The sequence below is a fragment of the Ricinus communis genome, chromosome 6, assembly GCF_019578655.1.
Source record: "Ricinus communis isolate WT05 ecotype wild-type chromosome 6, ASM1957865v1, whole genome shotgun sequence".
NCBI classification, from domain to species: Eukaryota; Viridiplantae; Streptophyta; class Magnoliopsida; order Malpighiales; family Euphorbiaceae; genus Ricinus; species Ricinus communis.
The window spans coordinates 27,278,247-27,297,444 of NC_063261.1; the positions used below are offsets into that span (position 1 = coordinate 27,278,247).

A 19,198-nucleotide genomic window follows, 5' to 3' on the forward strand; every position below is an offset into this window, starting at 1 on the left:
TAGACTTGATTTATTGCACTGATATTCCTGCTGCTTTGAGGAGTATCTGGCACTAGGTTTTTTGATTTGTAGTGGGCTTTGAAAAGGTTAAACAGAGGTAGAACTTCTGGAATTATGGTCTCAGGAACATTGCCATAAAAATTCCACCATTGTCATGTTTACACCTAGCTGATCCGTCTGCATTTAAAATTGTTGAAACTGATGCATCAAATCTAGGATATGGTGGGATTCTTAAGCAAGTCCAAAACAACAAAGAATGTATTGTCCAGTTTTTTATGCTTTGGACAATCTTTGTATGCTCATCGGTCCATGCAGGGGGGTTTTTCTTTAACCTATCATGAAGAGGCTTTGCAAGACAGTTCAAATTTGGATAAAAATCCATTACATAATTTAAACTACCAAGGAATCTTTGTAATTGTGTCTATTTGGAGCTGTTGTGCTTGTGTGAGATGGTAATCCCACCATCCACTTCATAAGAGACCCTTCTCTTTTGAAAAACTGAAGCTGCAATTTTTAAATAATAATATTGCTTTAAAAAATATTTTTATTCTTATAAAAGATCTTCAGCAAATAGTTATTTTGGGAACTCGTTTTATCAATTTAAGTACTCCTTTCATCTTCATGTAAAAGCTTTTTATTAATTTGAAAATCTTTTACAATCATGTTGATCTCTGCTTCAAGATTTTGTGTTATTACAGATGGTGATGGTGAAGAGGGGGTAGAGATGATCTCTATATCCTCATCTTCTTTCTTTGGTTCATTGTAGACTGGTCTGGAGATATTACTTTGGTAATCAACATTCTGTAGTATATTGTTTGAGCTTAGTATATCAGATGTTGAAAATCTGGGTTGTGTTTGAGATGGAGTTGGTTCTTTGTAAGGAGCATAAATAATATAAGGTATTTTTGATACCCTTCCAATATCTATGGTCGATGTGAGGATGCTGTGTCAACCTTAATCTTAACGATTTCTCTCCACTTCATAGGAGACCCTTCTCTTCTGAAAGATAAGAATGCTGAACTCCTTAGCAATCTAACCTGTAAAAAGCTTAGTAATTTCCAAACATACAAAGATACCCTCTTCCTATATTCAAGAACTTCAGAAAGAAATCAAAGCCATCAAAACAGAGCTCAAAGATTTGAAAGAAAAACAACAAAATGATTCTATTTTACTCCAAAGCCTAATTCTCAAACAAAATAGTGATTCTGATTCTTAGACTGGTAGTAGGATTGAGGCTTTGAAATATTCCAGGGCTTGGAATACCATCCTAGAGGGAAAATCTTTGAAATCAGTTTTGAGGGGCTTTCTGTACAGAATCCTTCCTCAATAGTCAAAATGTTTTGAAAATTTATTTGAATCAAATATTTTCTTGAGGTAATTTCCTTTAAAACATTAATGAAGTTTTCTGGAACACTTTCAGAAACCTCAAGATTTTGAAAATCATTTTCTTCTTCAGAATCAGAATCACTATTCTGTTTGAGAATCAGGCTTTGGATACTACAAAATGTTGATTACCAAAGCAATATCCCCAGACCAGTCTACAATGAACCAAAGAAAGAAGATGAGGATATAGAGATCATCTCTACCCCCTCTTCACCATCACCATCTGCAATAACATTAAAACATTAATGAAGTTTTCTGGAACACTTTCAGAAACCTCAAGATTTTGAAAATTATTTTCTTCTTCAGAATCAGAATCACTATTCTGTTTAAGAATCAGGCTTTGGAGTAAAACAGAATCATTTTGTTATTTTTTTCAGTGACACTTTCAAGCTCTGAATTATTGGATTCATCGCATTGGGCTTGATCTATTGCACTGATATTCCTGCTGCTTTGAGGAGTATCTGGCACTAGGTTTTTAGAAGACTCGGAAGTTGCTAATTTGCTAAGCTGTTCTCCGACAATTGTTTGATCAACTGTAAGAAATCCTCTTCTGTTTAAGCCGCTGCTAGCTTTGGAATTATGAAGGACTTCTGTACCAAGAAAGTGGCTCCTAAAAGCAGCAGGAATATCAGTGCAATAGATCAAGCCTAATGCGATGAATCCAATGATTTAGAGCTTGAAAGTGTCACTGAAAAACCATCCAACATCAAAAGAAAAAACGATTTTTTAAAAATAGAAAGACTCCCAAGAACAAAGAGAATTTCTACAAAAAGCCATCATCTTCTAAATTTTCAAAATAAAATTTCAAAAAAGATTTTACCCAAATTACTTGCTATAAATGTTGCAAGAAGGGCCATACTTCAAAGTACTGCAAGTTTTCCAAAAAACTCCAGGAGCTCCAAATAGAAGATGAAGTTTTAAGCAAAATTTCAGCTCTTCTTGTTGATTCCTCAAAATTTCAAAAAAGATTTTACCAAAATTACTTGCTATAAATGTGGCAAGAAGGGCCATACTTCAAAGTACTGCAAATTTTCCAAAAAACTCCATGAGCTCCAAATAGAAGATGAAGTTTTAAGTAAAATTTCAGCTATTCTTGTTGACTAGGCAAGAACTAGGTAGTTTTTGTAACCAGTTTGAGTGTAATCCCATAGAGCCTTCCCCTACCTGCAAAGGAAAATGCAAAAAAGATTTTTCCAAATCTTTTAAGAAAAATGATTTTTCAAAAATAGAAGGACTCCGTCTTCAAAAACAGGAGTGAAAATGCCAAGAAAATCAAAAGCAAAAGAAGAAAAATCGACAGCAAGTTCAAAGCCTGTCCAAAGTCCAAAGAAGGAAATTTTGCCTTCTTCTTCAAAGCCCATCAGAACCTGGACCAAAATCGGGAACTCCTTTTATCAATTTAATTACTCCTTTCAAAGTAACTACTGCTGGTATTATTTTTAAAGCCAAGGATTCAAAGATTATTTTTCCTTTTATAGAAAAACCCAAAAAGAGAAATCTCAATCTTATTAAAGCCCACTCAATTTATTAGAATGGTTTTTCTTTGAATAGAAATCTTCATGTAAAAGCTTTTTATCAATTTGAAAATCTTTTGAAATCATGTTGATCTCTGCTTCAAGATTTTGTGTTATTGCAGATGGTGATGGTGAAGAGGGGGTAGAGATGATCAGAGGTACTGCTTTGGGTTTTGTAAGTATTGGCTGCCATGGTCATCTGTTGTAAGAGACCAATAATATTGTATTCTGACATTCCATCTATATTCCATTCATAGACGGAGGAGGCATTAAATCTAGATTGGGTTAGGATATTCCCAATATGAAAAAGATTTTTCTGATAAACAAATTCCTACTAAAGCAAGACCCATCCAAATGAATGAAACCCTAGAAAGCCATTGTAGAATATTAATAAAAGATTTAGAGCAAAAAAGGTACCGCTTTGGGTTTTGTAAGCATTGGCTGCCATAGTCATCTGTTGTAAGAGACCAAGAATATTGTATTCTGACATTCCATCTATATTCCATCCATAGACGGAGGAGGCACTGAATCTAGATTGGGTTAGGATATTGTTCCTATTTTCTATTCCTAGGAGTATGCCAGGTTAATCTAAGGGTTTGCCATCCCAATCTGTTGATGTTGGATGGTTTTTCAATGACACTTTCAAGCTCTGAATCATTGGATTCATCGCACAAGCTCCATTCACCAAAAGGAGAAACCTTATTCCTACAAACAGATCTCTCCAACTCCAACGCAACTATTCCAAAAACCATTCAATGGAAAGACATCACTCTTCCAGAAGAATGGATCCTTGAAGGTGCAACCCAACCTGAATCACCAAAGCAAACAGAACCAAATACAAATCTAAAAAATATAACCTAATTTCCAGATGGAAAAGTAAAGCTCACATTCAACAGGAAATCAACCTCTTCTAGATTTTCTAACGATGATTCTTCAACATCGACCATAGATATTGGAAGGGTATCAAAAATACCTTCTATTATTTATGCTCCTTACAAAGAACCAACTCCATCTCAAACACAATCCAGATTTTCAATATCTGATATACCAAGCTCAAACAATATACTACAGAATGTTGATTACCAAAGCAATATCCCCAGACTAGTCTACAATGAACCAAAGAAAGAAGATGAGGATATAGAGATCATCTCTACCCCCTCTTCACCATCACCATCTGCAATAACACAAAATCTTGAAGCAGAGATCAACATGATTTCAAAATATTTTCAAATTGATAAAAAGCTTTTACATGAAAATTTCTATTCAAAGAAAAACCATTCTAAAAAACTTTGGTTTTTTAAAGAATTTTTTACAAGAAAAAGACAGTATTCAAGAAAGATACTATCAATTTTGCATTCAAAACAAAGTCCAAATCAAATTTTTTGATTGGTTTCAAATTTATTGCAAAGAAAATAGTATTCTTTATCCTTTCAAAGAAAAACTTATTAGTCCTGTCACGGTAAGAAACAAGGCTCCAGAGTGGAAGGTTGGAGAAAACCTAACCATCCAGTTTGAACATCCTCCCCTTAGGAAAATAACCATTCCATATGGAGAGAATGAAATAGAGGCTACACCTTACAAATTGGTAGGAGAAGATCTTGAAAAGAATGTCAAGAACATTGTTCAGCAGAACAATTTCTCGAATACCTATCTTAACACAATAGGAAAGCAGCTTGTTAGGATAGAAAGCCAAATCCAAAAACCTCCTATAGTCTTCACCTCTCCAATCCCCAACATTGAACATCCAAAAGAGACAAGCCAGTCAAAAAAACTAAAAAATCCAGTTTTCAAACCCTACCAAATCTCAAAGCCTAGCCAAGATCAATTTCAAAAGCAAACTGAGTTTGCTAGAGCAGTCAGAGAACAGCTTAGCAAATTAGCAACTTCAAAGTCTTCCAAAAACCTAATGCCAAATACTCCTCAAAGCAGCAGGAATATCAGTGCAATAGATCAAGCCCAATGCGATGAATCTAATGATTCAGAGCTTGAAAGTGTCACTGAAAAACCATCCAACATCAACAGATTGGGATGGCAAGCCCCTAGATTAACCTGGCATACTCCTAGGAATACTGCCCCAGATCTAGGAATTAAAAATAGGAACAATATTCTAACCCAATCTAGATTCAATGCCTCCTCCGTCTATGAATGGAATATAGATGGAAGGTCAGAATACAATATTCTTGGTCTCTTGCAACAGATGACCATGGCAGCCAATGCTTACAAAACCCAAAGTGGTACCTCTGATAGAGCCATTGCCGAACTCCTCATAGCTGGATTTTCTAGCCAGCTTAAAGGATGGTCGGATTACCATCTCACACAAGCACAACAGCTCCAAATCCTAGGAGCCATCCAAATCACAGTAGAAGGGACCCCCATCTTAGATGAACTAGGAAATCCGATTGAGGATGCTGTGTCAACCTTAATCCTAACGATTTCCTTCCACTTCATGGGAGACCCTTCTCTTCTGAAAGATAAGAAGCTGAACTCCTTAGCAATCTAACCTGTAAAAAGCTTAGTAATTTCCAAGCCTACAAAGATACCTTCCAGACCAGAGTCATGCTTAGGGAAGATTCAAGTCAACCTTTCTGGAAAGAGAAATTCTTAGCTGGTTTACCTAAGATACTAGGTGAAAAAGTTAGAAATACCATAAGAGAAGCCTATAATGGCCAGATCCTTTATAATTACTACACTTATGGTGAATTAGTGAGCCTTACCGAGAAAGAAGGATTGAAGATATGCCATGACCTTAAACTTCAAAGGCAACTCAAATGGGAAATGAAGAAGACTAGGCAAGAACTAGGTAGTTTTTGTAACCACTTTGAGTATAATCCCATAGAGCCTTCCCCTACCTGCAAAGGAAAATGCAAAGAAGATTTTTCCAAATCTTTTAAGAAAAAACGATTTTTCAAAAATAGAAGGACTCCCAAGAACAAAGAGAATTTCTACAAAAAACTATTCTCTTCTAAATTTCCAAAATAAAATTTTAAAAAAGATTTTACCAAAATTACTTGCTATAAATGTGGCAAGAAGGGCCATACTTCAAAGTACTGCAAGTTTTCCAAAAAACTCCATGAGCTCCAAATAGAAGATGAAGTTTTATGCAAAATTTCAGCTCTTCTTGTTGATTCCTCTGAATCAGAATTTTCAAATAATGAGGAAGAATTTCAAATTGATAAAATCAAAACCTCATACGATTATTTTGAATCAGATTCTGAAGGTATTTCAAAGAATATTAATATGCTCACTAGGCAGCAAGAAGCTCTTCTTGATGCCGTCAAGCATATTAATGACCCCCAAATTCAAAAATAAGTTTTGAAAGAAATCCTAAAAACTAAAACCCTCGTCCTCTCGTCTAGTAAGAACACCTATGATCTTACTGTGATCTTGGATAAAGGGAAAAAGCTAAAAAACCCTCTTCCTACCGTTCAAGAACTTTAGAAAGAAATCAAACCCATCAAAACAGAGCTCAAAGATTTGAAAGAAAAACAACAAAATGATTCTGTTTTACTCCAAAGCTTGATTCTCAAACAGAATAGTGATTCTGATTCTGAAGAAGAAAATGATTTTCAAAATCTTGAGGTTTCTGAAAGTGTTCCAGAAAACTTCATTAATGTTTTAAAGGAAATTACCTCAAGAAAATATTTGATTCAAATAAAACTTATTTTCCCTGGTGATTTCCAAATAGAAACCATCGCTTTATTTGATACAGGAGCAGACCTCAACTGTATCAATTATGAGCTGGTTCCTAAAAGGTATCATCAAGAAACTAAAGAGAGGCTTACTTCAGCCAATAGTTCAAAGATTAGGATTGCGGGAAAAATTGAAGCTGCAATTCTAAATAATAATATTGCTTTAAAAAATATTTTTATTCTTACAAAAGATCTTCAGCAAACAGTTATTTTGGGAACTCCTTTTATCAATTTAATTATTCCTTTCAAAATAACTACTGCTGGTATTATTTTTAAAGCCAAGGATTCAAAGATTGTTTTCCCTTTTATAGAAAAACCTAAAAAGAGAAATCTCAATCTTATTAAAGCCCACTCAATTTACAATTTTGAGATAAATGCTTTGATCAAAGGTAAACAAACCCAGCTTTTCCACTTAAAACAAGATATGGGTTTGAAAAGAATCCAAAATCAAATGCAAAATGATTTTGTCCAAAGAAAAATCTCTGATTTGCAAAAGAAGATTGAAAATGAAGTTTGTTCTCATCTTCCTAATGCTTTTTGGAGACGAAAACAACATATGGTAGATTTACCATATGAAAAAGATTTTTCTGATAAACAAATCCCTACTAAAGCAAGACCCATCCAAATGAATGAAACTCTAGAAACCCATTGTAGAATAGAAATAAAAGATTTAGAGCAAAAAGGTTTGATTACCAAATCTAGATCCCCCTGGTCATGTGCAGCTTTCTATGTCAACAAAAATAGTGAGATAGAAAGAGGAACACCTAGGTTGGTGATTAATTACAAACCTTTGAATAAAGCCCTAAAGTGGATCAGATATCCAATTCCAAACAAAAAAGATCTTCTTCAAAAGTTTCATTCTGCTTTTATTTTTTCAAAGTTTGATATGAAATCAGGATTTTGGCAAATCCAGATTCATCCAAAAGACAGGTACAAAACTGCTTTTACAGTTCCATTTGGCTAGTACGAATGGAATATAATGCCTTTCGGATTAAAAAATGCTCCTTCTGAATTTCAAAAAATCATGAATGACATTTTCAATCCTTATTCAAAGTTTTGCATTGTCTACATTGATGATGTGTTGCTATTTTCAAATTCTCTAGAGCAACATTTCAGACACTTGGAGACATTTTTCTATGTTGTTAAGAAAAATGGTTTAGTGGTTTCAAAATCCAAGATATCTTTATTTCAAACAAAAATTAGATTTATTGGACACTATATCTCCCGGGGTACTATCACCCCAATTGAAAGGTCTCTAGCATTTACTTCAAAGTTTCCAAACAAAATTTTGGAAAAGACACAATTACAAAGATTTCTTGGTAGTTTAAATTATGTAATGGATTTTTATCCAAATTTGAACTGTCTTGCAAAGCCCCTTCATGATAGGTTAAAGAAAAATCCCCCTGCATGGACCGATGAACATACAAAGATTGTCCAAAGCATAAAAAAGCAAGTTTCTAAAATACCATGTTTACACCTAGCTGATCCATCTGCATTTAAAATTGTTGAAACCGATGCATCAAATCTAGGATATGGTGGGATTCTTAAGCAAGTCCAAAACAACAAAGAATGTATTGTCCAGTTTACTTCTGCACACTGGAATGATACACAAAAAAACTATTCAACTATCAAAAAAGAAATTCTTTCGATAGTTCTGCGCATTTCAAAATTTCAAAGCGATCTTTTAAACCAAAAATTTATTCTAAGGATTGATTGTAAATCTGCTAAAGAAGTTTTACAAAAACATGTTTAAAACATAGCTTCAAAATAAATTTTTGCCAGATGGCAAGCCATTCTTTCTGTTTTTGACTTTGAAATTGAATACATAAGAGGAGATTCGAATTCAATTCCAGACTTTCTAACTAGAGAGTTTCTTCAAAAACAGGAGTGAAAATGCCAAGAAAATTAAAAGCAAAAGAAGAAAAATCGAAAGCAAGTTCAAAGCCTGTCCAAAGTCCAAAGAAGAAAATTTTGCCTTCTTCTTCAAAGCCCATCAGAACCTGGACCGAAATCATCTAGGAAGAAATTGACCAAAGCAAGGCCGATCCGGCCCAACAACAGTTGCAAATTCAGGAATGGTTTGCACAACAAGATCCTGAATTCCTGAAAAGGGTCGAAGAATATTCAAAGTAATTGATACAACTTCATCCTGAACATATTATGAGTAGATAATGAGTATCTATTACCTTCAAAGTTTTTAAACTCTCAAATTACACATATACTTTTTTTCTTTTATTGCAATTATTTTGCATTTCATCAAACACTTATATTGTATTCATGGATAATACAAATGATAGTTTTACCACCAGTATCAACATTTTCTTTAAATCCAAAATAAAAGCTTTAAATCAACTGTTTTGCATTATTAAAATAAATATATATAAACTATTAACAAAATAGAAAGAAGGAAGTTAATCTCTTCAATAATAGCAGAGGGAATGAACTCTAAAAATTTTTTGAGTATGTTAAACCAATTGGGAGTCTTTTCGATAATAAAGATAATCCAAAACACCAAAGCATCAATTTCTAGAAAACAAAATCAAATCAAATAGTCAAATTTTTAGCACTTAATATGTGAATTAGATTGAAAATGAAAGCCACACAGTCCAAAATTGAAAAACATAATACTTGCATGAATAAATTAGTTATTGATTTTCAAGCAATAGTGGAAAGTTCCAAAGAAAATGAAATAAAAACAAAGAAAAGAAAATGAATGAAAAAAAATTCAAAAAATTAGAAAGTATTGTAAGAAGAAATTTGTAAAACAAGAGAGTATTAAATTTAAACAAGCGTTAAAGGGTAAAAAAGAAACTAATAATATCAAATTAACATAAAAAGAAAAAGAAGGAAAAGCATAAAAATAAAAACTAAATTTCAGCGTATAAAACTAGAAGAAGAAAAAAATAACGTATTCTATGTAATTTTCTCAAGAATAAAGAGATAGGGACTTAATGGGTGGCTTGGCGCAGCCCCCATTCTGGAATAATCGGCCCAATATCTCCTGAATCTTTGATAATCTTATACTGAACAGACCTGACACAAAGCATAATCATGTCAACCCATCCTTGGCAGAAATCCATTCTGAACATTACCTGCTCCAGGAAATCCCATTGGATCCGGTCGTAGGCCTTGCTCATTTCAATCTTGAGTGTTGCCTGACCCACCTTTCCTTATCTCTTTCTTTTAAGATAATGGGCAACTTCAAATGCTGTAAAGATATTATCTGTTATTAGTCTGTCAGCTACAAACGCGCTGTGTTTCAAATATCAAACTAGGCAGGATCTGTTTCATTCTGTTAGTTCGGACCTTTGCCAAGACTTTGTAGACAACAAACATTGTAGAGTGAGATTGGCCTTAAATGAGTCACAAATAGAAGAGACTTCTTTTTTGGCATCAGAGCTATAAGAGTATCGTTATACCACTGGACAGTGAACAAGAGTTGAACGAGTTTTGAAAAAATGCAACCACGTCTTCTCCTACAATAGACCAGAAACGTTGCAAGAAAGCCGGGTTCATCCCATCTGGCCCCGAGGATTTATCGGGATGCATGCTGAAGACAGCCTCCCTCACTTCCGTATCATCAATGGGTGCCATCAGAGAAGAATTCTGCTCAGTCATTACCAACAAATGGATGCTATCTAGAATTTCTTTAGCCACACACCCTTTGGATGAAAAAAGTTTCTGAAGATAATCTGTAATAAACATGCCAAAGTCATCATCATTAAGATGCCAAACACCATCATCCCCTTTCAACTTGTGTACTCTATTATGCTTTTTCCTCATAGGCGCATAAGAGTGAAAGAACCGTGCGTTTGAGTCACCATCCTTAAGCCAGAATTATTTGGATCTTTGTTTCCAACAAATTTCCTGTTGATGCAGCACTTCATCATATTCATGTTGAACTCTAAGAAACTCATATTTCTTAAAATTTATTTATCTAATAGAATGAGATAAAAAAATTTAAACTGAATTTAATTTTTAAGTAAAAATTTGTAAATTATAATATAGTACTTTTTTTAACTTTTTAAGTAAAATTCAACTATTTTATATTCTATATTATTACTCACAGCTTCTAAAACATTATAATTATCATATATTTACTGAATATACATTTCTAATAAATTCCATGAGTTAATATGCAATCCTAAAACTTTGATTTGCTTGGTGAAAATTATATTTAGAACTTTAGCCGTAAATATTATATATAAAAAAATTAAATTTAAAAAAATAGAAAAATAAGAGATTGATCTTAAAAAGAATATAATTTAGACTTTTTTAAATGACTAAATATGTAATGATGAGATTATTAAACTATACAACTAATTTATTTCTATGATATTGATATATGAATTTATAAATAAAATTATTAAATTGAACATTTAACATAATCAAGCAATAAATAACAAAAACTACTAACTTGAAAAAAAGTAATAAACGTGAAACTTCTTAATAAATCAAAATAACTTTTTTGAGCATATCTTTTGAGAGTTTTCTAAAATTAAGGTTGAATACTATTATAATGTCATTTCAAAAATTATATCTCTTACATTCTCTTTTTATCAATTGCTTTTCCATTTTATTTGAAGATGGAGATAAAAATAAAATTAGAGATGAAAATGGAGATAGAAATATAGAGTATATGAGTGAGAAAATAGTGATTTATATAAGAATGGTTGTGGTTGATAGGTACATATTATGTGTGTGTATATATATATAATATGGTGAAACTAAGTATTTATACATCACTTAAGTTTCATTGTCTATTTTCAAGTAATATTAGCAAAAGAGAAAAAGTATAGAACTAAATACTAAAAAATGAGTCTAATTAAATGTATTTATATCAAGGCCCAATATTAAGATGTATGGACTGCTATTTGCTAGACTAGCTGAAAATTAACTTAAGGGGTATTTTAGTCATTTTATATTATTATTAGAGTTTATATTAGAGTTGTTGTAGGATAATATTTGGTGAAGATAAGAATACATATAGTCTTATCTATTAGATAGACTTATATTGGTATACTTATCTCTAAGGAGACTTATCTTAGTAGATGACTCTTCTCTATATATACTTCTACAAACCTAGTTCTAAAAAGATGAGGAGTGTTTTCTCCTGTCTACTCTTTGCTACATCTTTTACCTGTGTCTGTCCACCATTCTTTTCTCTGCAATTCTCTACAGAACTTCATAAGCATTTTAGTTTTAGTTTTCATTACTCTTTTAAAATATAAGGAGGTTTTCAAGAAGTGAAGAGTGAGGACCAATCATCTTCCTACCTTGAAGAAATTCTGAATTTCAAATGAGCTTTTGTTTTATTATTTTATGTCTTTCTATTTAATACTACGATCATTGGGTTAAATATGTTGAGCTAGTTTTCATAAATGTTTAGTTTAACTTTTTTACTTTTATATGAACCTTGTTATCTTTTTATTTAATGAGTGATTTATTTACCTTTATATCTTTATTAGTTTCAGTTAATATTATTAGTTAACCATCATATTAATTAACAATAGCAATTGTTATGAAAATATTTAGATTGAATATAGTAGAGACACCATCTTTGATTCAATCTATATTATTAGAAAGAATTTTAGTTGCAATAAGTTAGCTAAAATAAAAAGTATATTACCATCTCATTCATTAGATCTAGGTATAAAGTAAAACAAGGAGATTACTAAGTAATTGGCTAGGCTAAATATTGTCTTTATCATATAGCTTTAAATCATAAGCATTTGCATTTGGATTGCATATTTATTTATTGTTTGATTACTTTTATTAATGAATATCATATTTTTTCAAAAATACTGATTTAGAGTGTTTAGATTTATTTTTAGTTTTTTGTGTTGATAAATATTCTTTATAATAAGTGGCCTCAAAATTTCTTGAGAGATCGACCTCGCGGCGAATTTACCGCTTTACTATAAAAACAATTCGTGCATTTGCAAGTACTAACTTAAACACACTAGTGGTAATAAATAATAAATTTTTAATTATTAAAAGAGAGATCATGAGACATAAAATTTGAAAAATATAAAAATCAAGAGTTATTAATAATATACTATAATTAATAGAGGAGATAATAATTAATTGGCAATTGATATTGTCTAAAAATGAAATGGAATAAATGAAGTTGTTCTTTCATAAAAGAAATTAAGAACTCAATACAATCTAAAAGAAGTGCCTTAGAAATCATAAAAAAAATTCAAGTGAGGGCAAAAACTATATTCTTTATATTCTCCTCTATCACTTACCCTTCAATTTTATTTAAAAATGGAGATGAAAATAAAATTTAAAATCAAGATGGAGTTGAAAATTGTAGCATGTATGGATGAGTAAATGGTGATTTATATTATAATAATTGTAGTGATAAATAATGACCTTTCAATTATGAAAAGAAAAAATATAAAATACAAATTAATACAATATAAACATTAATAATTATTCATAATATTCTATAATTAATAAATAAGATGAATAATATTTATATTGATATTCATTGACATTTGATATGGTTTTAAAAATGAAATGAAATAATTAAACTTTTGTTTTAAAATTAAAACTAAGAGTTTATAATATATATAATATTTCAAAAAAAATTGTTTTTATCTTATATACCAAAACTTGATTTTTGGAAGAGTCGTTTTTCATGATAGAAAAATTAAATTCAACAAATTTAGTAATAGATATATATTTGAGAAAGTACCTAACATAAAAGATGAAATGAATGTAATTTAAAATAGGTTGATTTGTAAAATAATAATATTTTGTGTAAAACTAAGAATATCTTTTCCAATATTTTTGTTCCCTAGCCTTCTCTAATAAAAGCCTTTGTTATTTTAAGAAAATAAAAAAACTTGTTTTAAAAATAAGGAAATTTGTTGATAAAGTGAAGAACAAATTATTCTATTTAGAAAGAAAAAAGGTTTTGAAGTTCAGTTTTTTTTTTTCTCTGAGAAAAAAAAGTTTTGAAGTTGAAATCTTAAAATCCAACATTAAGTGCATAACTATCATACTAAAGACACGTAATTATATTTTAATATTATATTAACTAATAAATAGTTTTTTAGTGAGATAATGATACTAATCATATTTTAAAAAAAATAACATATTAATTATATTTTAAGTGGTCTCATAGTTTCTTGAGAGATCAACCACGTGGTGAACTTGCTTTTACTATAAGAACGGTTCGTGCACTTGCGAGTACTAAAAAAGACACATCGTAATACATAAAATTTTTATTTTAACATGTACTTATTTTTGAAATATAAAATTTAAATTTATATGTAATTTTTTATATTTTTCTATTAATTTATTAATTAGTAAATCCAATTTCTAATCAAATAAGGATTCCAATCTTAAAAGGTAACATGTTCATTATATTTTAATATAATATTAACTAATAAATTAATTTCGTAATTAGTTGATAATTTTAATTCTAAAAAATAATAGTTTAAGTTGTATTTTAATATTAGGTTTATTAATAAGTTAATTTGTTAATTATACAATAATTTATAATCCTAAAAAGTTGTAATATCAATTATATTTATAGTATTAATCTATATAATATTGAAAATTAATTAATTAATATTCTTAAAATAATTTATACTATTGTATTAATAAAATCTTTTGGTATTAAAAAATTAAGAAAGATATTTAGAAATTAATTTACTATATTTTTAAAATTTTATAGTTAATAATTATAATTAATAAATTTATTAATACTTTTTATAAATTTAATTTTATAATTAAGTAACAAAAATAATTGTGTAACACACAGATAAATAACTAATTAAAATACTAATTTGATAGATTATAATATTTTAATTTCTTATATACTTTTCTCTATAAATTTTATCACTCTCTTTAATAATCGATTCAACAACCAAATCAAATAATACAGCTTGAGTTGATACAATTTGTAAATTCTATAATTAGTATGAAAAATAATAATTTATCTAAGTAGTTTTTTAATTTTTGAATTAATACATATAAAAATTATATGAAAAAATATATATAATAAATTAATAATAATTAGTTTAACTAGTAATAAAATAATTTACATGCATATTAAAAATAAATTACTTATATAAAACATACTATATCTTGTTAATTTATTTTTAAGATTTGAAAATGTATTGTTCTCATAAATTGAATCTTAAAGTTTTTAAAATAATTATATTAATAAAATCTTATTGTATTATATATTATATCATATCTTTATTTTTGGAGCGTGTTCGAAAGGGTTTTTTCTTTTTTTATAGCAAAAACAGAATGTTATTTTATTCTTCCATTAATAGGTGGGATCCTCATCCACCATCAACAAAAGAAAAAAAAAAAAAAAGATCCTGAAATCGAACGGCCGAGATCTAGTTTCCAATTTTAACGACCCAAAATTTACCCGAAAAGAAAATGTTACTTACAAATGAGTATTACATTTACATCCTTCTCTTCCTGCCTACTTCTCTGTTTCGTTTCTCTCTCTCTCTCTCTCTCTCTCTCTCTCTGTCTCTAATTTCCGAAAAGAGAAATCTAATTTTTCCATTTTCAAAATAAATTAACTCATATAGCGTGAGATAGAGAGTGAGCAGAGAAGAAGAAAGTAACTGAACCAGGATAAACTAATGGACGATTACACAAGAGAAATGATGGACCTGAAGACTCTTGTCACTCGAACCCTTGAGAAAAAAGGTGTTCTCGCTAAGATCCGGGTATTTATTTTCTTTTGTTTCTTACACCTCTGTTTGGCTGCCCTGAAACTGATTAAGCCAATTCGTTATTGGAGATGAGATGCGGAATTGGCGAATTTAACTTTACTTGAGCCAATTAATTATTGGAGAAACCAATTGGTTCTTTTTTGTGTGTGGATTATTCTGTTAAGAGAAATTGAGATAAAGGTCCTGTTTCTCGGATCTCGTGTTTATGAGAAAACATCGAAGATCCTCTATTTTTTCTGTGTATGTTTAGTTGGGTTTGGTATTGTAGATCTTAACTTGTTTTCTTTTCCTGATTAATTTAGTTAAATTTGATATTTTTAGCTAGGGTTTTGTTTTTGGAGCAAGATCAAGGCCTTAAACTTTTGCATTTTCATTCTTTAATTATAGTTTGTTTGTTTTGGCTATGGGGAGAATTAGTGTGTTTTCTCTTTTAAAGATTGTATTTGATGTGGATTTTGTGCTGAGTGGCGTGCTTGTTGACTGAATGAAGGCAATGTAATCTGGCATTATGAACTGTTATTTGGTGGATAGTTGAATTTTGCTTAATATTGTCAGTATTAATGTTTTTTTCTTTTTTCTTTTATTGATTCTTTTTCTGCTGATGGTAGGCTGAACTCAGGGCAAGTGTGTTTGAGGCGATTGAAGAGGAGGATAGGGTAATCGAAAAAGATGAAGGCTTACCACCTGCGTTGTTGGGTAGTTGCAATGAACGTGCTAAACAACTTCATGCTTCTCCTTCAGGTTTTTGCTACTTCATTTTCAGCCTTTTCTTTTTTCAGAAGTTGAGAAATGCTGAATTTTCTTTTTCTCTTATGGGAATTACTCAATTAATTATTATAAGCTGCAATACTCTCTAGTATCGCTGTGTTATTGAGAGCTTACATAAGGTCTGGAAAGAGAGTTGCTTGGTGTACTTTGAATGATTGGAGGGGGCCAAGTAAACATTTTTTTCCTGGTAGAGCAAAGTTTACATTTTTAAATTGCTCTACAGTAGGACTGCAACAGATTAATTTCAGTAGCTTCATGGGTGGGTATGCTTATAGAAGTTAAACCTGAAATGGTAGTGTTGCTGTGTTGGCCCTTATTTTGGATTGATGCTGATGTTTATACACCTGTATGTCATAGATTAGGAACTACAAACTTATTTTGCATTCATCTATAGAAGCACCTTAAATATCTATAGCTTATGTCATTTGAAGATTTTGTAATTCATATTAAATGCATACAATTTCTTTTTGTCTGGTGTAACACAAAATTTATGTGCATTGTGTTTGATTACAAAGTTTATGTTCATTGTGTCAAACATTGTGTTTGATTTTTCTTACCAAATGCAGGGAGGTTACTAACTGCACTCATATGTGAATATTTGGATTGGGCACAACTGAATCATACACTTAAAGTTTATCTGCCAGAGTGCAATTTGGTAATCAAATTGTTTAGCATTATATTATTGCAAGAACTCTTAAATGAGTTTTTAGATATTCATTTTACTTTTATATGGATGTTAAGCTACCCTTCTAATTTTACAAATTCAGCAAAAGGATTCTTGGAAAACTGAGTTGAAGGAGTTCAGTAGCAAGAATGGATATGATCCTAATAGAAATGGTGACAGTGGTCCTTTGCTTTTGGATGTTCTTGAAGGATTCTTGAAGTTTGAGGTTTGTCCATAAAGTCTTCTCACTCTCTCTTGCTACATGAATCGGCCTTATGAACTTTTGGGAGTCTCTTCTTTTTCTTTTTTTTTTTTTTTCTTTTTTGGTGCGTTGTGGGGTGGGGTTGGGGTTATCCCTTTTTTCTTCTATTCGTCCTTGGGGTTTTGATAGTGGGAGCAGAAATTTGGAGGTAGAGCATATATATGAAGTAAATTTAGTGATGTTTTTTCCTTTTCTTATGTTATTTTTTCAAAATTTCTCTAAGTAAACTATTAATCACTCTATAGAATTTGTTGTGACAGAATTTATCCCAGGGTAGAGGTACTGGAAGGAGAGTATCAGAAGCTGAGTCCTTATCTAATTTAGACTCGAGAAATGTTAGGAGACCTTCTTCCTCATCTGTTGCTGGTGGTCTACCACCTTTAGGAAGGTGCTGGTCCTCTCCAACTTTCATTTTATTCTTCTTTAGTATTTTGTTCTTCTCTTTTGCTTTTCTTTTGTTTTTCTGTATATATATTCTCTTTCATTGGGCCACTGATTGTTACTTCTTGTTTTTGGCATGTTTATATCAGGCCTGCCTCTTCTCAGACATCTGGTAAGTGATTAGTTTGTCCATCATTTGTACTATTACCACCTTAGTTGTGGGTCCCTGTATCTTATGCAATGGATCATCTAGACAGGAGAGCAGGATCTTCCATGTCTGGTTACAGGAAAGATGAATACAATTGGAGATATGATAGTGATGAACTTCCGGAGGAAGTGATGCGAGCTTCAACTGCACTGGAAAACCTTCAACTGGACAGGAAAGCTCGCAATCTAACTACATCTTGGCGGTTAGTTTTTCATACCTGCTAAAAAAGAAGTCCTCAATTATGTAGTGGGCAAATGTGAATTTTAGATGTGTGCTGACAGTTTTGCCTTTCTAGAGCATCAAAATGTATGAAAGAGTGTAAAAGTCAGTAATAAAAGGAGAAAAGATTACGCTATATTAAGTTCTTACATTTCATTGTATGCATTCCATTGATAAAAATGGAGTTCTGATGAGGGATTAGATTGATAATTGATGGAGTTGATAATATTAAAAAATATCAGTTACAGGTTTCAGGCTCGTTTTTGTTGTGCCAATAAAATGTGGTAATAGAATTCATCAACTACATTTATATTCTCTTCCTAGTTAGATGCTACAAACATAATTATTCTTTTCCTAGTTGATAATATTCTTTTCTCTTATTGCTTCTTCCAAGTTATGCTTCCTGCCTTTGCTCTATGAACATTTTCTGCTCTAATTTTTTCATATCCAGCATCAGTTTAGATATTGTTTTATTCTAAATGCGTTTGCTATGTGAGCTATTTTGCATAACCAAGAAAGAAGGTGACTTAGTTTACTGATGGCCCTGCTTTCCATACTGAAATTGGGTTATCTGACATTTCCACTAACATGTTTCCTGTAATCACACTTGAAAGACTCCATTCCTCTTCCCTCTTTCTCCAGTGTACCAGAAAGATTGTTTAGCTTTGTTTATTGGTTTTGGTTGTGAACTAGCAACCCTGCAGAATGAATTATTTGAGATTTACTGATGTAAAGCCTATAGTTGATGATGTTGTACGCTTAATCTTCTAATCTTATTTGTTTGGATTATGTTGTAGACATGCTGGAGATGGAATCAGCGATGATGATGGCAGGGTTGACCATATGTAGCTGATTCAAATCCTTTGTGACACTGCGCTTGTAGTTTAGTGTGTATTATTTCGTTTTTAATCCATCAAATGTTTTTATCATCAGGAAAGCGGGTAGCAAGTTTATGCAAGTCTTCTTTTTCTTTTCTTTTTCTTTTACCTTTTATTCCCCTGAAATATATTGTGAGGTGATTTTAGTATTTGTATGAGCTTCTTTCCTTGATATTTATCTCATTTTACAGAATCCATTTTAATATTTCAATTGGTATTGCCATTAGTTTTTCTATCTGTTCTAACACACACTACTTAGCAATCATTGATGAAGATGCTATCTGCTAGAAATTGCTTTTTCTATCTGTAAATTACAATGAAGCACGGCCATGTTTTGAGGATCATTTTAATAGGCTTGGGTAGGTTTGAGGCAGAATTGTTACTGTTGACAATATGGAAAGTATAATTCCTGTACTGATTACTTGTTTGTTGCCAGTAGAGAATTGTAAATCAATTGAGATCTTCTCATGTTTGAGTTGAAGATGATAGATTATATTTGCTGTGTGTATCTTTAATTT

At 31.0% G+C, this 19,198-nt stretch overlaps 1 protein-coding gene across 1 annotated transcript; it reads left to right on the forward strand.

Annotated features, from left to right (window-relative positions):
• Positions 1-15,046: 15,046 nt before the first annotated feature.
• LOC8281978 (protein TONNEAU 1a) lies at positions 15,047-18,913 on the forward strand. Its single transcript, XM_002523887.4, has 8 exons — positions 15,047-15,294; positions 15,909-16,041; positions 16,635-16,723; positions 16,836-16,958; positions 17,255-17,382; positions 17,525-17,547; positions 17,629-17,785; positions 18,600-18,913. The coding sequence occupies exons 1-8, from the start codon at positions 15,208-15,210 to the stop codon at positions 18,649-18,651; spliced, it is 792 nt and encodes a 263-aa protein (XP_002523933.2). The 5' UTR covers positions 15,047-15,207; the 3' UTR covers positions 18,652-18,913.
• The last annotated feature ends 285 nt before the right edge of the window (positions 18,914-19,198 follow it).